Below are 14,979 nucleotides of genomic sequence, written 5' to 3'. Positions count from 1 at the left end.
GTGATACACCAACCATTAACTGTTCTAACGACCCTCCTGTATGTTGCCGAAACGTTGCCTGTATAGTTTTATTAGATTAAGCTTTGCGCAACAACAGTACATGAAGAAGCAAAAACGTTACGGACTAGTGATTGTCTTGAGATTTGAAGCAAAGAGAGAGGTTAACATAGTATAAAAACTACAACAAGAACGGTCGGAGAAGACGAGTTTATTTGGCAGCATTGTTTTCCCTTTAGATTCTCCAAACATCAAGAAAAGCTTTTCCATCTAACCCACGAGAGGCCAAGCCCTTGAAATACTCTTCAGGGGTCACGGTTCTGAAACATGCACCCTTTTGCCTTTTAACGAGACTTCTCAACGGACCAATCTCTTTACCCGTTCCCGTATTGTGAAACGTCGCCATAGAAAGCCTCTCCTTCTCCGAGTTCACAACCCCACGATGCTCTATACTTTTGTATGTCCCATTCGTTATCATCTACATTCATAACCAATACCCTTAATAAAAACCATTCACAATAGTATACCATTGGCTCTCTCTCTAGTCCATATGACTTACCTCTAACATGTCTCCAATATTCACAACAAACGCATTTGGGAGAGGTTTGACTGAAACCCACTTGCCATTTTTCTTGATCTGGAGACCTTCCACTTCATTCACCTGCAAAAGGATGGTGAGTCCTGTAGCATCTGAATGAGGAGTTAGACCATAAACCTGATCCGGCTCCGGACAGGGCGGGTAGTAATTCATTCTCAGTTTCTGTCCTAAGTCGTCGCCAAACAAGTACTCCATTTCATCAGGTTTGATCTTCAGGGCTCTTGCCATGTTCGCTAGTAAGATCTTAGCTGTGCTTTTCACTTCAGATGAGTACTTCTCTAGTGCATCTCTGAAAAAAAAAACATAACCAAGTTTTAAAACAGAGAAGACTTGTGGAGTTGGCATAACCGGATCTGGAGACAGACCAGTGAAATATGGATATTGACCCCAACAAATTTTAAATATATACTTAGACGTTCCTCAAATTATTTTTCTTAAAAAAATATTTTATTAAATTTTTATGATCTCCAAAATCTTCAGGCCCTGAGAATTGGTAATCGTTTATTCGTCATTGATGCCAACCTAAAGGGAGGAGGTAACTTGGGGAACAAGTGAGGCTTGCGTAAATGAAAAGGTTGCATTGTGAGGAGGAACATGTCTCCCCAGTCGAGTTTCTGCTCCTCTGAAACCACAAATGCTTGTCCAAACCCTTCGATATCACCTGGTCGTTGCCGAAGTTTCCTCTTCTCTTCCATGGGAAGGTTGAAGAAATCTTGAACCTCTGACTTGACTTTGTCTAAGAAACTTGAGTCCATTCCATGGTTTATAAGCTAGTCAATCATAAAGCAAAGTCAACATTGATGTAAGTTTGTAAAGAATGAGTTTTGAGACATGCCTGGAAAAATCCCCATTCTTTGCATGCAAAGTCGAGCTTGTTAATCTCTGAGTCCATGGAGGTTGAAGAACACAAAAGGTTCATGTCGATGATTGGGATCTCGGTTCTTAAATCACTGTCGATCTCAGCTTTGTCTAGATCAGACCGTAGGTACCTCGGAGGAACCGTGGTGATGAGGTTCTCTTCCACCATCTCTTGAACAGAAGGAACTATAATGGAGCTCCACTGGATGCCTCTCTTGGCTTCCATGGCTGCTTGTTTCTTGAATGATGAAAAAATGAAGCTAATGCCAAATGCCAAATATAATGAGAGGTCTATTTGATAACTGTTCAAATTACAAGACTTTTATTGGGTTTTTTTTTTACTTTTCTGTTATAAACTTACAAGTGTGGAAGCACCAACCAAAAAGAAATTGGATTTGCCAATGTCAAATATGACGAGTTTTGTTCTTGGTAATTGTCCAAATTACTATACATCATTATTGGATTGTTTTGTTTTTTTGACTTTTTGTTGCGAGTGTCGGAGCAAAAAATTTGTTATATTATAAAGTTCTAGGTTTGTATTTTTTTTGTTCTTTTGTTTTGTTAAGTAGATGCTTATTACACTTCATGCAAACTTGCCGAAGCAGAGAGGGTATTACACATCTGATAAGTGGTTTGAAGCCAATGTAATACTCTATTTTTCTTTCACAATAAAATAAAAGAAAAAATAGAGTAAAAATGCTCTAATCCTATTCTATTTTTTACTCCATAATAGAATGATGAACAAACAAAAAATAAATTATTTCATTTATGGAGTCAACTCTATTATGAAGTGAGATTTGGAATTGGGTTGGAGTACTTTTTACTCTATTTTTATTTTTACTCCATTTTGAAGAAAAAACAGAATGGAGTTGGAGATGCTCTTTTTAACTGTTGCAGCTATTACTTTCAACATTTAACATTGTTCTTCTGCACAATATCTAAATTACACAATAAAACATTGGTCGAGTTTCGACTGTTTATGTATACTAGAGCCGGTGTCCGCGCTCCGCGCGGATTACATATTTAATTAAAGTATGTTAATATTTGTGTTAATGGATTTCTACGTGTTTTCCTGGGATTAAAACAATGGTGTAGAGGTGCCGCATGTTTGTATAGAAAACGATCATCATCTAAGAATCTTCATCACAAAAATGTTTTTTTTTTGCCAAAGTATTTAAATATTCCTGTATGTGTCTTCTAGGGGTGAATGACGAATTTGTTGATACAGTTGGGAGCATGATTTTTTTATTAAGAACTAATTGTGGTTTTTTTCATAATTTGTATTTTTAAATAAAAAACATATTTTACTAATAATGTTTATATTTGTTTTATTAGAGTTTTGTAACTATAAAATGAACAAAAATATCTTTATTTAGTACTTATATAAAATTATATAGAGATAGATTATTAATTTATGATTCTGATGGGACTATATATTAATTTGGAACAAATATTAAGCAACTCAATTAGATTCTTGCAAACCAGGAGAAAAGGAGTGGTCGGTCATGTCGTCTGTATTTTTACCTTTTCCCAAGTTTTTAAAACGTTTCGTAGCAATAAACAAAAATCAAAACGTAGCATTGTATTTATATATTTGGAATCTTATCAGATAAGATGTAACTTTTCTTTTTTTTGTGCACTTCAAATTTAATAAGATGTAAATAGTCAAAAATATAAATATATATATATATATATATAAAACATAATTTGTATTTTATATTTGTTTTATTAAAGATTTGGATTAAAGTATTAAATTAATATATCAATACTAATAATGTTTTTGATTCAAAAATGCACTTGTAAATTCAAAATACCTCCCATAAGCGGAAGATCTTTGGCGGTTGGTTTGACCATGGTATTGAGGAACAATCAATCCTTAAACAAAGGAAAGAATATTTAAATGTTAGGCAAAGTGAAATGGTTTGATAATAAAACATAGTGAAAAAGGTCTCAATGGATAAAATCGAACCATGAGATTAATTACAAACTAAAATCTTATAAAGCCAAAGAAAAACTAAATATTTTATATGACCGATAGACGTGAACTACAATTGTAGTAGCTTAGCAGGCAGGAACTATTATATTAAATCAAATTTTTTTGGCGGAGACCAATAGCTAAAGACGGAAGATTGTCGGTCTATGTTTAATCTTAACCAACTAAAATCTTATATGTTTGTTCGCACAGATTATCAATATGAATCTATTATTAAAACAATTGAAAATAAACAGTGGAAGGTGAGCCAAACCCCACGTCCCCAACCGCATACGGACTTAACTATCCAACTCATAAACATATCACTTATGCCAAAAAATTGACAAAATTGTGACTTTCAAATATTGACTTACACAAAATCTTGAACGGTTGGCGGTGGTGGTTTTTTCAGAGTGAGAGGGGATGAATATATAGTCTTCAGATTAGAGTTCTTGATCCTAATGGTAGAATATATGTTATTTAATTTTCAATGAATACAGTAGGCATTTTTGACATGAAATATAACGATTTTCTAAATTAAATTGTTCACCAGCTATAAGAATATTAAGTATGGGGCAAGTTAAAGTTGTAAAAATCGATTTTGATTTAGGATGGCAAAGATGTGGTAGTTAGAAGACTAATAATCAACAATCAATGCATGCATTGTTTTATTATGATGTAACTGTAGTTGAACCAGGTTAAACCGTGACTCTTCGCATATTTTAATGGTTGGTTTTTTTTTTTAAAGTCCAGTCCGGTATGACATGGCATAATGGTTGGTTCTGATTATTTTGTTCATGTGGCAAGGCTTAGGAAGCTAGGATTTAGCTCCTTTTATATAGTAGGATGAGAGTATCTGTTATGTTCCATAATATTTAAGGTTTGACAACTGCAGAAAATTCTAGAAGAGCAAGAGAAAGCAGATGCATCAAAACATATATGGATTAGGCGGACACAAGAAGAAGCTTCAAATCATTGGAACGAAACTTTTGGGCATTTGGATGATCCAAATTGTTAGAAGTACACTTTCACTTTCTCCACTGAATTCTTGATGGTCATTTTTATATTTGATCAGTGGTACCACTAGGCCAAGGAATTTTTCTGCAAGTGTTTAGTTAGTGTTTCCCTTTGAAAAAAAGTCTTTTGTGTCCTTAGATTATTATAGAATGAATGATGCACCAACGATTAACTGTTATGATAACGACTATCTTGTGTGCTGCTGCCAAAACGTTGCTTTCTAGTTTTATTATATTAAGCTTTGCACAATACATGAAGAGCGGGATTGTCTAAGCATAGATAGAGATTTAACAAAGGAGAAACATAGTATACATCTACTACACCAAGAACGGTCGGAGAAGACAAAGTTTATTTGGCAGCATTGTTGTCCTTTAGATTCTCCAAACATCAAGGAAAGCTTTCCCATCAAGCTCACGGGAGGCCAAGCCTTTGAAATACTCTTCAGGGGTCACGGTTCTGAAACATGCACCCTTTTGCCTTTCAACGAGACTTCTCAACGGACCAATCTCTTTACCCGTTCCCGTATTGTGAAACGTCGCCATAGAAAGCCTCTCTTTCTCTGAGTTCACAACCCCACGATGCTCTATGCTTTTGTATGTCCCATTCGTTATCATCTACATTGATAACCAATACCCTTAATAATAACCATTCACAATGATATACCATTTGCTCTCTCTCTAGTCCATATGACTTACCTCTAACATGTCTCCAATATTCACAACGAAAGCATGATTTAGTGGTTTGACTGAAACCCACTTTCCATTTTTCTTGATCTGGAGACCTTCCACTTCATTCACCTGCAAGAGGATGGTGAGTCCTGTAGCATCTGAATGTGGAGTTAGACCAATAACCTGGTCCGGCTCAGGACAAGGAGGGTAGTAGTTCATCCTCAGCTTCTGTCCTAAGTCGTCACTAAACAAGTATTCCATTTCCTCAGGTTTGATCTCCAGGGCTCTTGCCATTTTCGCTAATAAGATCTTAGCTATGCTTTTCACTTCATCTGAGTACTTCTCTAGTGTATCTCTGATAAAAACATAACCAAGTTTTAAAACAGAGAGGACTTGTGATGTTGGTAAAAGCTTCTATGAATGCAAACCTGAAGGGAGGAGCTAACTTGGGAAACAAGTGAGGCTTGCGTAAATGAAGAGGTTGCATGGTGATGAAGAACATGTCTCCCCAGTCAAGTTTCTGTTCCTCTGAAACCACAAAAGCTTGTCCAAACCCTTCGATCTCACCTGGTCGTTGCCAAAGGTTCTTCTTCTCTGTCATGGGAAGGTTGAAGAAGTCTTGAATCTCTGACTTGATCTTGTCCAAGAAACTTGAGTCTATTCCATGGTTTATAAGCTAGAGAGATAATCATAAAGCTTTTGTTCAAACGGTCCTTGTAACCGAAACTATTGCCCGTTTTAAACGGGACGATGTTATAATATATATAAAAAAAAAATGTCGAGTTTTTGAGACTTGCCTGGAAAAATCCCCACTCTTTGCATGCAGAGTCGAGCTTGTCAATCTCTGAATCCATGGAGGTTGAAGAACACAAAAGGTTCATGTTGATGATTGGGATCTCGGTTGTTAAATCACTGTCGATCTCAGCTTTGTCTAGATCAGACCGTACATACCTCGGAGGAACCGTGCTGATGAGGTTCTTGATATGACCACGTAAGCTAATGACGTGTTAAGTGAGAAGCTAATGATGACTTGTCACCTGCAAGTGAGGAGAAGAAACGGTTACACTAAGGAAGATAGTATAAATAGATGGAATTGTAATTGGGAAAGTTAGTTGGTTAGTTAGAGCCTTGTGGCTTTGGCTTGTTTCTCTTAGGAGATTCAAGATAGCTTTCTCTCTGTACTTTCCTTTTGTAATTCCTCTGTTCTTGATAAGAAAGTGACATTGTTCTTATCAAATTGGTGCTGGTGAACGATCTGGATCGAACAATCGCGAACGGATTAAGGAAGAAGACGATCGCGAACGGATCAACGATGAAGACGACGTATACGCAGACGATCGGCGATTCACCGGAGCTGTGTTGTGAGTCGATTACACCAACGGATTCATGGGAGATGAGAATTGATGCTACCTTCGACAAATGGTATCACAGAATCAGCGAACTACTAGATACACACGATTCGAAGAACAAGGAACCAGTCGCAGAGAGATTCGTGGAGATTCCTGTGTTCTATGGTGATGATGATTTGCGACCATGGATGGATTGGATGGAGAATCGATTTGCGTCCGAAGATTTCACCGATGATCAGAAGATGGCGATGGCTTGCGGTTTCATCAGAGGAGATGCTGAGTCTTGGTATTACAAGCAAATCTCACGGTTTCCTTTTCTAGAGTGGGATGACTTGAGAAATTCTTGGGTTCACCCCCTAGGTGAACCTAGAGGTTCACCAACCAATAGTGGTTGAGTATTTGATATTTGATATCTTTTAAAAAAGGAAATAAAATTGAATTTCCAAATATGATATAAATTTTTAAAATAAAATAATAAAAATACATAAATATAGTTACAAAAAATAAATAAATAAATATTGTTAAAATGTTAGCAAAATACTAAATCCTATACCCTAAATTCTAAACTCCAAACCCTAAATTATAAACCTTAAATCTTGGATAAACCGTAAACCATTGGAAAATTTTAAACCCTAAATCATACATCAAAACTAAATCTTAATAACACTAAACCCTAAACCTTAATCACTAAACCCTAAACCCTTGGATAAAGCCTGAACCCTTGGATAAATCATAAACTCTAAATCAAAAATATTTAAAATTAAACCCTAGAGTTTATGATTTATTCAAGGGTTCAGAGTTTACCCAAGGATTCATAGTTTAACAACGATAGAAGTTGTTAACGATGGAGTGATTCAGAGGATGGGTGAAGATGATGAAGAGTTGCAGAAGCCACGAGCATTTGTTTCACTTGAAACAGAGTTGCTTAAGAGACAAATGATTCCAGAGGAAGAAGAGCTTGATTCACATGAGCCAACAACTTCAACCTTGCCATCTGATTGTGTTCCAGCACCTGCTCTGGTGGAGAATTCATTCGTTGAGGACCTTTCTTCAGTAGTTTGGGTGTCTTCCGAGGACTCAGTGAATCAGTTTCAGTCCTATTCTGGCCTTGTTGTTGATACTCTGTCTTTGGGTTCTGACAGTGGTAGGTTATATGCTCATCAAGATGAAGCAATCTATACCCTCACAAGCTCTGAGATAGAGGACTTGGTACAAACATCAACATGTGTAAAAGAGAAGCTACATGTACAAAAATTGTTTGTTCCAGTGCTTAGAAGGGTACAAGGCAAGAAGAAGAAGCAAAAGTACCAGAAAAGATGGAAGTTTAAGTTCAAGAAGAGATCATGGGAAAGAGTGTTCTTCCAAGAGCTCTTTGATGAATTTTCCGTGGGTTTTGGTTGTGGTAGCTTGTGGGAAAGAGTTGAGTTGCTGACAAGGCCAATATATGTCACTATGAGACGTTTTGCACACCAATTATTCAACAAAATGTTTTTGGACTTGAGAAGAGAGAAGATACAAAATGTGCAGAGAAAATTACAGAAATCATGGAGGTTTAAGTTCAGACGTAGGCCTGGATTGCACTTGCAACGTACATTGGCAGACAATCCGTTCTTATGGCATGGTTCTGAAGCAGTGGAAACTCTTTCACAATTTGGGTTTGGCATAGTTCAGCTCTGCCTTATGAGCAACAGAGTGACGTGGAGAAGACACGAGACTGATTCTTTTGAGCCTGTTTCAGCATGTAGGCAATGGAGTGGGTTGAGTTCTGAATTTTGGGATACAGATTTATGGAGCAGACATTCTGGAACTATGACTGAAGCTTATGGTGCTGTTAGGACTGCTGTTGTGATGAGTGAAAATCACATGTTACTGCTACTGTCCAACTTGTGGAGGCAATCTTGTGTCAAAGGCTGCTTAGCTACACAAGGTAGCAGCAATGATTGGTTGTTCTGTCCACTTACAGCAGACACATCAAGCTGGTGCATTCGAGCTACAACAGGTTCCATATCACAGTTCATGCCATTAGATAAGGATGGTGCTGATACTGATTTGTGGTTGCAACTTGACAAAGACATGTTCCGTGAGAAGTTTCACCTGAAGCATAGGTGGAAGAGTAAAGTTCTACATCAGAAACTCATGATATATTGGAAGAAAATCAAGGAAAGGGACGGGTTTGCTAATGCGGAGACAACACGTTGCAAGCTTGATGCAGTATGGACAGACGGTGTGGGCATGTTGTTACAAGAACGTGAAGTTGTTTACAAGCTGGATCTTAAGGCTACTCATGTTAGAATGGTGGAACAAGTTTCATCAGAACAGATGCTACAAAGTCAGGTTCAAAAACAACAAAGGAAGAGAAAGTTTATGAAGTGTTGGATGTTCAAATACAGGGAGACAAATATACAACTTGTATTCTTGGAGTTGTTGGAGGTGGATTCACAAGCAGTGGCTGTCATGAGTTCTAAAAGACACTTGCATCAGTTGACTATGGCTTGCTACAGGTGTGACTATCACAAGCTGATTTTTCTGTCTGAGCCGAGCCAAGAAGAGCATAACGATCAACTGGAATCTGCAGATTGTGGTGTCACAAACCCACAGTCGTATGAGTTGAAGCAGTGTAGCTACAGTGCAGCAGTCATTATGGTGCTTCAGAACAACAATACTCCTTATGGTACTGCAAAGATACTTGTACTAGCGCTAGAATCTGTTACACGGACTGGGTATAAAGCTGCTTGAATTCCGGTGTTGCTTGCTAGGTTTCAAAGCACACAACATCATTCTGCTATGTCACAGCTTATGGTCATGTTTCTCAGTGAGCTGTCTACACAGGCTTCAGATGAATTGTATGACATCAGTCTTCATCGAGGCCGCAGATGTATCCACCGGATGAAGCAGATCACAATGCAGCACAGACGTCATGATGCTGAGGAGAAGAGTACATGTCATATCAGCTTGAGGGCAAGCTGAGTCTTCACAAAGGGGGTATTGATATGACCACATAAGCTAATGACGTGTTAAGTGAGAAGCTAATGATGACCTGTCACCTGCAAGTGAGGAGAAGAAACGGTTACACTAAGGAAGATAGTATAAATAGATGGAATTGTAATTGGGAAAGTTAGTTGGTTAGTTAGAGCCTTGTGGCTTTGGCTTGTTTCTCTTAGGAGATTCAAGATAGCTTTCTCTCTGTACTTTCCTTTTGTAATTCCTCTGTTCTTGATAAGAAAGTGACATTGTTCTTATCAGTTCTCCTCCACCATCTCTTGAACAGAAGGAACTATGATGGAGCTCCACTGGATACCTCCCTTGGCTTCCATGGCTGCTTGTTTCTTGAATGATAAGAAAATGATGCTAATGCCAAATGCCAAATATAATGAGAGGTCTACTTGATAACTGTTCAAATTACAAGACGTTTAGATAAGAGAAAATGAAAAGCAGTATAATTATTTAATCTCTTTGAATTGACAACACCTAGCACACTTACGTAAGAAAACATTGAACATCTAGAAGTTGATATGATGTCATCAAAGAATATGTTTGGTTTGTAGACAAAGAGTCCGAGATATGGTTACTTTTCAATGCTGTATTCCATTTAGTCCAATCTGAGTGGTAAAAATACTTAGTACTAGGTCCGGACTACGCACTTGGGCATGGACGACTGTAATCCTTCCATTTTTTTTTAACAGCATGACTAGTTTTTCTGCTGCCACCCGCAAACGCAAATGCTGCGGTTGTTAGTAGCGTTTTGTAACAATCACCCAAGCTGGTTTCAACTAGCGTTTGCGGTTGCGGGCGGTTGCGAAAGGGTAAAAAAAATTATTTTTTAAAAAACAATATAAATACAAAAATAAAAATAAAAATTTTAAATTGAAATAATAGAAATACTAAAATATATCTATTATATTTTAATTTATATTATAAATTTAAAAATAAATATATTTTCTGTAATTTTAAGAAATTTAAAAATATATTTTTTTATTTATTATAATATTAGGATTTTTAATATTATTATAATTATATAAAATATAAATATTGTTAATTTATTATTTAACCGCTTTTGTATTTTGGTGGTTAACTAGTCATAAGTATTCCGTAAACGCACTAATTTCAAACCACAATACCAGTCATACAAATCTCTTAAAATCGCTTAAAACCGCAACCATCCGCATCTGCAAACTCCCGCAACCGCAACCACAACCACAACTGCTGCGGTTACATTAGTGATGCCCTAAGTGATCCATTTTTTGTGATCTTAGGAAAAGCAAATGTCTGTGACTCCAAAATCTCATATCCGGCCTTGTCGAGAGGAGGTAAATCCTATCATGTACGAATGATAAAGACACAGTGAAGGCCTCAGCCCAGTAAAACTACCAGAGTAATAACAAAAAAAAATCAAGGATTTGGTCAGCAAAGTGCAGTTTCTGTGATGGTGTTGTCAAAAAGACATGGTTGAGGCCTTCAAAATGCAATTGGTTCATATATGTCGTCACCGGTTCAAATGCAACAAATATCAATACGATTAAAATAGAAACACAAAGTTAGACCTAACTTGCTCTAGGTAAAAACCTTTTAAAAACTATATATTATAGTAAATTTGATTATAACATTAATATTAATAACTAACCAGAGTATAACTCTATGAGATTTGTAGAGTTCTCTTCTCTGGTTGTATGTGTGTATGTATAAACTCCAATGGAGAAAGATGAGAGCTTGCTCTAGATGATTTAGAAAGAGAGATTGATGAGAGTGTTTATGAGAGAATAAGAGACTTAGGAACATAGATTAAGAGACTGAGAGATTAGGAGAATAAGAGATTAGAGATTAAGGTTTCAGATTCAAAAACAAGTTTGTCATGCATGAAGTGGAGAGGGGAACTCCCCCTTACTCCCTTAAGCATTTACATGCTTATTTATAAGCTCAATAGGTTTACACAATCTGAAACCTAAATCTAGTGGATAGTATTAACTTGAGAGAATGGATGGTGTAGATGAGATGGTTTTCTTGTAATATCTGAAGTGTTGGGAGGATAAGGTTGGCGCCCACTATATAGTTCAAACCATAGCAAGTTGGCTCCTTGCTTGTGATTGGCTCTCCTTAGGCTCCTCCTAATCTGCTCATGCATCTGTCCAAGTTCATGGTCGTGGCTCCCTTGTCTTTACAGCAAGAGACATCCTGTCCAAGACCAGAACTAGCCAATCACACACAAGGAAGCTTCTATTGGTTGTTTGCCTCCACAAAGCATCTTCTTGATGCCATATTGATTCCTTATGCATAACGCCTTCCGGACGTGCTCTGATCACACCCTATCTTTGCATAGTTGGTCTGGTCACGCCCTAAGTTTGCACCAACTTCAAATGGTCGAGTTATGCACTTTTGGGATCGACCTGATACGTACGGATCCGTACGGTCCGTACAACGTCTGTACCAAATCCGTACTACCTCGCCCTAATATTGCACACTCGCCCATTTACTCCTCAACACTCTTCTAAGTCTCTCCTAGACTTTGCCCTTGCTTACAACATCCATCAGATCACTTCTGGACTCCTTTAGACACTTCATAACTCTTGATAGACAATCTCTAAAGCTCTTGCCCTATCTTTGTACAAGCCATATCTCAACTCCACACCTTTGCCTTCTCCATTTCTTTTCTTCAAGTTAACAGACTCGCGCGTCCGTGCTGGTATTAGTTTTTACGTTTTTATAAATTGATATTCGTTTTTCATGATTAGTGTTATATGTCTGAGATGTGTCGTCGTATAACTAATTGTATTACAAAAAACCGGACTGAATCGGGTAATAAGATTATTTTTGATACAAATATATGTACCCGCTTCATATACATTGATCCCTTAGATATTTTTATGTTTCTACAATCAAAATCAAAATCATTCATACCCGGGTGGACTCAAATCGAACCCCAAACATAAATTTATAATATCCAAGCGGGACCTCATTTCAAAACTCCAAAAAATTGATCACGAAAAAAAATAACTTGTATCTGAATGAGTACCTGAATGTCCTTACCTAACTGATTCTGTAAATAAATTTTTTTTAAAACTCTTTCTATGTGTTTGGCTAAAATAAGAGAATTTGAAAGAATTTTTTATCTAGTAAAATATTTATATATAGTGAAACATTAAGTGACAATAAATGTAATATGTTTTAATTATTTTGATTTAAGTTATTATTTTGTTCACATAAACTGTGGCTTTAAATTATGTGATTGGCTAAATAATTTTTCACCGATTGGAACTAAGATAAAAAAAAAGTTTTTGTCAAACAAATTAAACCGAACTATTAACCATATGCAAACCCGATTATTATACTTTTTTATTTTTATAATTTGTACAAAGTTAATGTTGATTAACTAATAAGTAAAAATCTGCATTATTACTTTTATGGTAATATAATTAATGATGTAATGTGTTGTTAACGTAAATATAATTAATGATGTAATGTATTTTTAAAGTAATATAATTAATAAAATTACAAAACAACACTATACTTCTTTTTTTATACTGTTATCCAAATTTTCAAACAAAATTCTATTTATACTAATATTTATATTTCTAAACAATTTGTCAAATATATTTCAGTTTTAATAATATAGATTACATTCCATTCTAGCCTAAGTACTATATCAAGACTTAAATTAACGGATCCACACAATATCTCTCTCTTTAAAACGTGGACCCTACATGATTTATCATTCTAGAAACGTTTCTACATCTAATAAAGGAATTGAATAGTTGACATGAAAAAGCAATTGAATCATTATTTCAATTGGTTATTCTATTAATCAAACATAACCTAATAAAATTATGTCCATCCAATCCGTTGGCGAACAAAGATTATACCGCCACTTGGTCTATATGAACAGATTTACAAAACAACTAGGTATTTTGCCCGCACATGCGGACATGATCGTTTTACTAATAACTAGTAATATATGTACTAATGACAAAAAATAATAATAAATGTATTATGATTTAAACATCATGATAACTTATTTTTTATATTCTTAATCATCTTAGTTCTCTTCGATTTTTATTTCGATCTACGTCTTCTTAACACAAAGAAACGCTATAAAACTATGAGACCATAAGAGCATAACTATATATCAAATATTCCACACAATACAGTAAAGTAAGAATGTGAACTTTTGGTCTCTCATAATCTACTTTGTATTTTTTAACCATAAACATGAATTAACTTACCAAAAAAAAAACATTAAACACACAAAATCCAAATAACAACAACATAAATAAAAATTAAATAAAAACTAATTTCGATGATAATTTTGAAGTTTAAAAAAAAATGAATTGAGATAATGACAATATTTCATTGGTTTACTTGATCAATATATACATTGACTTAATATACTTTTAATAAATGAAACAATAGATAATGATAGTTTTATTATTAAAGTTAATTTATGGTTAATTATATAATGATAAATCTAATTATTCATTAAAGTTATATTTACGTTTATCCGTTTTAGAAACTAAACCATTAAAGACATGTTCATAACATGATGTAATTATCTAAATTTAATATCAAAGCATATTTTTCTTATAGATTAAATAGTAATAAAACATACATGTGAAATAACTACTGAAATAATTCAGAATACCTAATTCATAATTTCCAATCCCATGTAACAAAACCGATTTTCTCCTAGTATTTCAGGCTCAAAGAAAGAAGAAAAACATAGAACTCCAACTATAAAAAAACAAATATCAAAAGTACATAAATATAGATGTCAAAAACTATAATCGAGACAACTTGGAATGAATGAGAAAATTGAAACTATAGAGTTTAAAACATCTTACATCATATGAAAATAAAAATTGGTCCTAACCTTTTTAAACTAATTATAATTGTAATTCCAATTAGAAAGTTTGAAATAGTTATGTTATTTAAATTAATAAATTAATGATTTAAGCTAAAAACTAATAAAAATCTTGTGAAAGTTAAAATAATCATAATCATAATTCCAATTAGAAATTTCAAAATATTTAAATTAATAAATTAATTAAAAATCGAAATATTTATATTATTTAAATAATAAATTGATGATTTAATCTAAAAACTAATAATAATATGAAAAAGAAGCAAAATTAGCTAAAATCATGGAGAATGTGACAAATCAGCAAAATAACTTCATAAATAATAGTATAGATAGATAGGTTCAGCTATACATTTGAGAAAATAATTAATTCTGTTTCAGTTTCACTCGACTCGACCGAATTACTAACAAAATAACAAGTTCTTATTACCAAGAATTATAATACAACGATGCACATAATTTAATGTATATATAAACATAATTAAATTATTATATCAACTAATTAACACATAGGTTAATAATTGAATATAAAATTCATTTTAAAAATTACCAAATTAATTTAATTAATTTTATATAATAATTAAACATATTCCTCAAATTAATATATACAACAAAATAAACTAATACTGGCATAAAAAAAATTATTTTCTCTAATATCATTTTTGCCCTTTTCG

The 14,979-nt window shown here is 34.6% G+C and overlaps 2 protein-coding genes across 2 annotated transcripts; both read right to left on the bottom strand.

Moving 5' to 3' along the window:
- Window positions 1-41: 41 nt before the first annotated feature.
- On the bottom strand, window positions 42-2,470 carry LOC103863102 (protein SRG1-like). The gene is made up of 4 exons (XM_009140853.2): window positions 1,431-2,470; window positions 1,118-1,365; window positions 557-884; window positions 42-475 (listed from the first exon to the last, which is right to left on the bottom strand). The coding sequence occupies exons 1-4, from the start codon at window positions 1,677-1,679 to the stop codon at window positions 233-235; spliced, it is 1,068 nt and encodes a 355-aa protein (XP_009139101.2). The 5' UTR covers window positions 1,680-2,470; the 3' UTR covers window positions 42-232.
- A 291-nt stretch (window positions 2,471-2,761) lies between these two features.
- Window positions 2,762-6,308, bottom strand: LOC103864786 (protein SRG1). The gene is made up of 4 exons (XM_018652816.2): window positions 5,908-6,308; window positions 5,539-5,786; window positions 5,138-5,465; window positions 2,762-5,056 (listed from the first exon to the last, which is right to left on the bottom strand). The coding sequence occupies exons 1-4, from the start codon at window positions 5,989-5,991 to the stop codon at window positions 4,814-4,816; spliced, it is 903 nt and encodes a 300-aa protein (XP_018508332.1). The 5' UTR covers window positions 5,992-6,308; the 3' UTR covers window positions 2,762-4,813.
- Window positions 6,309-14,979: the final 8,671 nt, after the last annotated feature.

This window comes from Brassica rapa, chromosome A01, assembly GCF_000309985.2.
Source record: "Brassica rapa cultivar Chiifu-401-42 chromosome A01, CAAS_Brap_v3.01, whole genome shotgun sequence".
Classification (NCBI taxonomy): Eukaryota; Viridiplantae; Streptophyta; class Magnoliopsida; order Brassicales; family Brassicaceae; genus Brassica; species Brassica rapa.
The sequence above is the reverse complement of the archived record's forward strand: the minus strand, read 5'-3'. Positions and strand labels throughout refer to the sequence as shown.